Source organism: Acyrthosiphon pisum, chromosome X, assembly GCF_005508785.2.
Source record: "Acyrthosiphon pisum isolate AL4f chromosome X, pea_aphid_22Mar2018_4r6ur, whole genome shotgun sequence".
In the NCBI taxonomy this organism is placed as follows: Eukaryota; Metazoa; Arthropoda; class Insecta; order Hemiptera; family Aphididae; genus Acyrthosiphon; species Acyrthosiphon pisum.
The window spans coordinates 129,570,754-129,578,349 of record NC_042493.1 but is presented as its reverse complement, the minus strand read 5'-3'; the positions used below and the strand labels follow the sequence as shown (position 1 = coordinate 129,578,349).

Genomic DNA, 7,596 nt, shown 5'->3' with positions numbered 1-7,596 from the left:
AGAGTTGCTATTTTTTACGGGCAACGAAGTGCACGGGTTCAGCTAGTATTTTATAAATACAATTTATTTTCAAAAGAAATTTTTCGATTTGACATACTATTATTATTTATAAGCTCTGCGCGTTTCGGTCCACTTTAAAGTAGTTTTGCAACGCGCCGCGATATGCTACCCATATATAATATAATAATAATAATACGCGACACCGTTTGAACGAAATACGGGAGACGACGGTGTTGACGTGTTTCGCGAGCTGGTAGGCGAAATAGTTTACTGCAGTTTCGATCAATATGCATCGAAAACCGTTTTAGGTCACCAGCGTTCTTCCTTCGCCACCCATCCCGTCCGCGGTCGTATCCTCGCAGCGGTGGCGGCACAGACGAGGAAACGCTTTTCCGAGCTCCCCACAGCTACACCGGCCGGCGAATCGATACAGCGAAGTGCATATCCCCTGAAAAGCGCCGCCGCTGGATGTGGCAACCGCGGCGACGAACCGGACGGAGAAAAAAAATTATCCTTTTCCTCACACGCGCCAGCTAGTGCATTTATCGTGTTTGTGTGTGTGAACTGGTCTCGTACGGTATATTTTATATTGTACATATATTATAGTGTCTTCGGACGTGCATATTAGTGTTGGTCGAGAAAACTAATGCAAATCATATTAATGTCTTGACCGTGCCTTTTTTTCTCTGTATTGGATAGGTATATGACACCCTATATTATATTGTTATATTTCTATATAACCTATTCTTAAATATTTAAGAATAGGTAACTTAAAATATTATTACATACCAACCTAGTGAAATGGATTATTCGTAAAATATGCCATGTGCGTTAGTAGGACGTCCTTTTAATAATAATTTGTATATAGGTACATACTATATAATATAAAGTGCGTTATATATTATTCACAGCTATCATACGTAAAAGAACTAAAAACAATAATATTTATTTTTAGAAAGCATCTTATATATTTTACTACGCAAATAATTGCATTTTGCAAAAGAAAAGCGATGGTAAATTAATCGAAATGAAAGATAATTAGTAATAATCATAGTTGTCAGATAATGGACCTCAATTTATTTGTCGTGATAAAATAAATATTAGGGCATTAGGCAATTAGATTGTACATTGTACATAGAATAGAGGTACTTATCCATATGCATTTATTTAGATGAGTAGGTACCGTTTCAGCTACGCTCAACTCAATTTATTTTTATTCATTACTCTCGATACCATAACCTGCACACTAAGAGTATAATTTTTAAGAATATAATTTTAATGAGCGTAAACCGTTAGGTACTTTTATTGGACTACTCAACCGAAAAACCGCAGCTGCGACGAACAACCCGATAAATCATCTTAAATAAAAAAATATTCAAAAACTATGATTATTTTATATTTGTATTTGTCATCCGATACGATACGACCTGGCCGCGTACACGCGTAATATATCTATGCCTACTGCAGTGCAGTAGTAGGATCTGTATAGTATAATATAGTGAATAAATTGGAAAAATACAATAATTTATTGCGCTCTGGGATTTTTTCTCGAGCTTTGAGGCACGCCGTTCGAGAGGTGAACCAATTTGTATCGCGTGCCGAAGTTAAACAAACAAAAATAAATTATCGGGGTGGATAGGACACTGCATGATAAACTAAATGCATGTTTACTTTCAGAAAATAGGTAAATCGTTGTATTTCATCTATTCCAATTGGAAATATATATTACGATAATACGATGTAAGTGGAAATCGTGTAGGTGCACGTGCACACACACATACAGTACACACATAAATGTACATCACACATATATTATGTACAACTAGAAAAAAAACATATTTCATGGTTAGCCTGAAAAAAAGAAGAAAATAAGTAAACAAGTTGCTCTTAGAAATATGCGATGGTTTGGCCGCAAAGTCCTGCCTTAGCAACCTATAGCTATATACATGCGTATTTAATTGGTTCGACATTTTGTGTTTTTCTTTTCTTATTACCTAATGTATAACACTAAATTCTTTTACAAATAATAATAAAAAAGTGGGTAAGTGAATATCGCCCTGCTGTACAGTAGGTTACAAGTGGGTCACTGTATACTGCTGTACGTTCGGTGGTAGATGTTTGTCCATCGTTCCTTCGGTCTTCGGACAGGATAGTGTAATTTTATTGTATTCGATTTGAATAAAATGATTGCATTCGATAAAAACCGATTCTGAGCGGACGGGGGAATCTTTTTTATTTAATTTTATTCGTTTCTATGGTGATAAACAAAGCGTTATAAGAATAGCTTAAGAACGATTTATATAAATAGGTAATTTATAATTAGAAAATATCATAAAAATGAAAAAAAATAAAATAAAAAGCTCAAAAGTCGCTCTAATGTTTTTAAAATTTTACCATGTTTAGGTAAGGCTAATATAAATAAATAGCCCAAATTAAAAGTTTTTACGATTATTTGAACCAAATTACAATAAAATAAACTCCCAAAATTAAAATTTCTATAAATAGCTCAAAAATGGCTAAAATGTTCCGAACTTGAAACCGTAAGAAACAAAAGCCAAAATGAAACAAAAAAAGTCTCTTGTAATTTTTCATTCTAAGCAATATTTCTGGTAGAAAACGTCGTCCGTAATTATTTAATATTATATAATCGTGAAATCGTACGTTTTTCTCCTTTAACCGCTTTTATTTCGAGTAGCGTTTCGAAAATCGAAAAATGACCTCTTTAAAGTACCAGATCAAGAATATTATCTTTCAAAAAATATGCTACACTTGATACTTTGAAGCAAGTTTCACTCCGCTCAGAATCTAAAATATACGTATATACATTATATAATATCATATTGAACACGTTATACATTTTTAACAACAAAATAATTTCCCAGTTTTTGTAATTTAGATGTTGTACTGATATGCACAGTAGTACCTACATATCATATCAATTGTATTGACGTACAATATGTAGCCAGTAGTTGGTGGTAATGATGAGCAAATACCACCACTGAACTATATTAGTGTAGGTATCAGTAGTGAAGATTAAAATCATAAAATACCAAACCTATATGAAGAAAACCACAGAATTATAGCGAGTTAATCGGTTGTGATAACAAAAATATCTTCCACGACGTTAGATGTTAATTATTTTTTATTATTTTTTATTTTATTTATTTGAAATACACGCCCGAAGGCATTTAGTGCAGAATTATTAGATATTTACAAGTTTGATAAAAAAAAAAATATGCATAAAATAATTGTCTAACTATAAATACAATAATATTAAGTAAATAGATTTGCACTCTGGTTGAATTAGTTAGTATACAATATTATATTTAAATAGAAAAAATATTTAAAAAGAAAATATATTAATTTAGTTTAGATGTTTCAGCGTTTCGATATTACGGAGTTTAGGCTTTTCTTTAAGAATCTGCTGACACAGTTAATATCAGGTAGAATTACTCTAAGCGGACGACGCTTGTTACTATTATTACCGAGACGTTTAGCATTTAAGGCATTGATGGGTAGGTCCAAAGAAGAAAAATCTGAATTAACTAGACTTAACTCATCAGAGGCACTGTTATAGGTAGATTCTGGGGCATTGAAAATAATAATATTATTCTTCCTGCGATCTCTGTCAGATAATTGTCTACAAAAGTCTGTTTGTTCAAAGCACATAATTTTATTTTCTAGGGCAGAGATTCTTTCTTTTATAACACTAAAATAACTGTACCATATAGCTACAATGCCGAGCAACCAGAGGAACTATAAAACAAATAATATATAAAATATATTATACCGATTAGCATAATATTGGTTGTTTTAACTTTCCGGCAAATTTTTAATTATTAATACAATATGATTCCGTCGATAAGGAAGTTCATGGACGACAAGACTTTTCTAAAAGACGATAATCGCAGAGCCGCAGGTGGTAAGGTTCGTGTCTCGTCCCCCGATGTGGACGACATGAATAAGAAAGTCAATAAAAGTACTGCCGTCGCACTACAACGCGATTTGGACAAGCCACCATCTCCGAGCGTAAATGCAAAGGACTACCAGCGACTGCAGATCTATCGAGTGGCAGGTCCGTCTACAGGTGGTTCCCGTCGATATCAGTCATCCTCGAGGATCGAAAGCCTGGCCAAGCCGGTGGCTCGGTTGCGAAAACCGAATATTCGGCTGAGTACCGTTTTCCGGGGTAACTGGACGCTATCGCAACTAAAATAATATTGTGAACTATGGAAATAATAATAATATAACGCGTAGAACGAGTTAGATATTTTTACGTCTTATTACGTCGGTTAAAAGAAAAACACATGGGTACACAGAATAATTTCAGTTGATCAAGACCATATATTATAATGTGGCTACCAAACGTGTTTTATTAGCGGCGCTCATTATAGGTATATGCATAGGTGCCGTGAACCTGACACGATGTAGAAGTAATTTAATCACGTTACTAATAATAATTTGTGCGTTCAATAGAAAAATATATAATACTATAGAAAAAAAATTGATACTACGACTACATTTGAAACAAGTATAGGACCTGCCTACCTATTTTCTTAAGAAGTTAAAGACGGTGTGTCTTATTTAATAGGTAGGTACTATTAAATTTAATTATAATAAAATGTAACTTAAACACTTTTATACTAATGACTTGGTTAATTGACCCATTTTAAGCAAAAAAAAAAAAAAAATCGAAAACCCAAAATAGTTTGAATAATTTGATAGATGTAATTAGTTTGAAAACTATCAAATTGTATTTAGATTCCAAATGATATACCAAGAGGGCTTTTTTCAATAATATAATCTATTGATTTATAATATTATTTCTGAAACTGTTTATAATGGGAAATAAAATAATAACTGCTAAAAGTTTTGTTTCGCTTAAAGTTTAGCTATTTACATTGTTATTCCACATGTATGACCACGGTGCTCTTTCCAGATAAAACTAAAATATTACAAATTTAAATTAAATATTATTCAACTGAAAAGAAAAACTATTTATCAACAGCTCCGTATCTCCACCCCGTTCTGGTTATCGGCACGTTCCTGCTCTAATTATTTTTGGTTTTATTTTCACGTGAAACATTTGCATTTGAGATCGTATAGTATCTTTATAATAACTACGACACGATGTTTATACAATAATATTATATAAAATCGTTCACGTCACAGTACGATTATATTGTAGTTGCCTAATATTTTACAGGAGTTGACCACCAGTTTCCGTGGTGCAAAAAGGGCCCAAACGTTCCCAATGAAAAGACTCAAGTAGCGTGGAGTCAACTACCTCCATTACCAACAACGAACAAAACAGGGGTGTCACGTGCTGCTCTGAAGTACGAGGCATCGGAGCACATTAAACGATTGGCCAAGCCACGTCCAAAGGCGAAAGTGGACGACGAAAAGAAGTGCTTCATGGTGAAGCCATTGTCGCTTATTTACAAGCCGTCGCTCCGTATCCAACAGCTCTCCAAGCCCCGGATTCGGGAGGATGACCGATAACGACGGTAACCACCTGTAGACGGACCTGCCACTTGATAGATCTGCAGTCGCTGGTAGTCCTTTTCATTTACGCTCGGAGATGGTTGCTTGTCCAAATCGCGTTGTAGGGCGACGGCAGTACTTTTATTCACTTTATTATTCATGTCGTCCACATCGGGGAATGATAAACGAACCTTACCACCGGCAACTCTGCGATTACCGCCTTGTAGAAAAGTCTTGTCGATCGTGAGCTTCATTAAATACCGGAAAAGATTCTTCCAAAACATTTATTGTTTGGGAAATTGTAAATCGTATCTGTGTTGTAATATGTTTTGCAAATAAATTTCTATACAAATATGAAATAACAATATATATTTTGTCAACATTTTTTTTTCGAATAATCTGCAATATTGGGAATATCTATAAAATATATATGAATACACAGCAAGCAGTATAATTACTGAGTGGTACGAGGGTGTCATGAAAGTTCTCGTGAGAATAAGCTTCTTTGGAATATGATATTACTTTAGGAAAAATGAAAGAGATAAGTGAGTATTTTGTTACCTTTATGATGAAGATTGTGGTGAGAACTAGTCGTAGTTTTTACTTTATAGATATGAACACAGAATGTTAGCTGTACCTATATGATCAGAAAGAATTAAACAAAATATATAAATATTTTGAATATTAGATATTGTACGAAATTATTTCTTAGTCATTACTTATTAGGTACGTATCATGAACTAGGCTAAGCTATAAGTTAAACTATATAAGTTTATCTTTGTTCGTGGTAGGGTTTAAAGAATTAAAGCAAAATAATGAAATATGTAACATAGATTTTTTACAATGGTTATAATAATTTTATAAAATTTCATAAAATTTAAAATTTCGTGAAATTATTCAAAATATTGAAATATTTCAGTATTTTAATAAATTTTGTTTTATTTTTAAATAAGTTTTATATTTACATATTATTGTCATAAATTACCTTCATAACTGTGTGGTACCTGTATGTATACCTAACCTTTGGAATTATACATTTAAAATGGTATTAAATTTTTAAATATTTTGATGTTTAAATGATACAAGTAGGTATACATCATTATACATGTATATTGTATAATATATACCTACTGTATTTATACGTTAGAATTAAAACACTGAACACTGAAAAATAAATAAATCGTGTTTTTATTTGTGTTAAAATAAAATTTAAATGTATATACGTTTTTGTGTAATATTTCATACTTCAAACAAGTATAGGTTAATAAGTGAAAAGCCATAGTTATCGCTGTCATTCTAATACAATATTATGACGCACTTGCTGTATAATATTAACAAGTAGTATTATTGTATTGTATTAATAATAACTAATAATTTATTTAATTTATATTTATTACCTACCACAATCGACCACTGGGCCATCGTGCCCATGTATTTACGGTATTTTTTTTAATGGTACCTATATGAACCACAACTTTTTAGATTTTTAATATTTTTTTAAAGTCATTGTAACAATATATTGGGGTCTTGTAATATTACCTACATTTTCAACCTTTTTTACCAAACAAATTACATTTTATTGACATTCATAAAAAGTAGGTGGACAAGTTGGTGTCAGCCTGCTGTACCTTACACACGGGCTACACAATGACATTTTAAAAATGTATCCAACCTACCTTGTAACTTATAAGCAGGGCTCGGAAGTTGTAGCACTAAAAATTTTACTTTTCAGCTCTTAAATATGCACTTAAAAGCTCCAAAATATGCGCTATAAATAGCACAAAACATTAAAAAAAAAGCATTTAAATCAGGGCTGAAAACCGTTTCGAAAATTATAGGTAATCGGCTCCGTGAGGAGCCGAAATTTTTTTAAGAACCGGTTACCAGTTATCTTGTTCTGAGAAGTGCCGTTTACCGGTTACCTTACACCAGAATAAAAAAAGTGATTACCAGTTACCTATTTTTAACGGTTTCCAAAATATTTAAATAACCGCTTACCAATTTTAAGCGGTTTAAATACCGCTTTTCACATCACATTTTTTCATTTTTGTTATCAACTATGAATTATTTATAATGATGTGTTTACACTTTTCATTGAGTCATTAAATGAGT

At 32.4% G+C, this 7,596-nt stretch overlaps 1 protein-coding gene across 1 annotated transcript; it reads left to right on the top strand.

Annotated features, from left to right (window-relative positions):
* The first annotated feature begins 3,773 nt into the window (after nucleotides 1-3,773).
* LOC100573479 lies at nucleotides 3,774-5,812 on the top strand. The gene is made up of 2 exons (XM_003242488.4): nucleotides 3,774-4,189; nucleotides 5,207-5,812. The coding sequence occupies exons 1-2, from the start codon at nucleotides 3,850-3,852 to the stop codon at nucleotides 5,500-5,502; spliced, it is 636 nt and encodes a 211-aa protein (XP_003242536.1). The 5' UTR covers nucleotides 3,774-3,849; the 3' UTR covers nucleotides 5,503-5,812.
* Nucleotides 5,813-7,596: the final 1,784 nt, after the last annotated feature.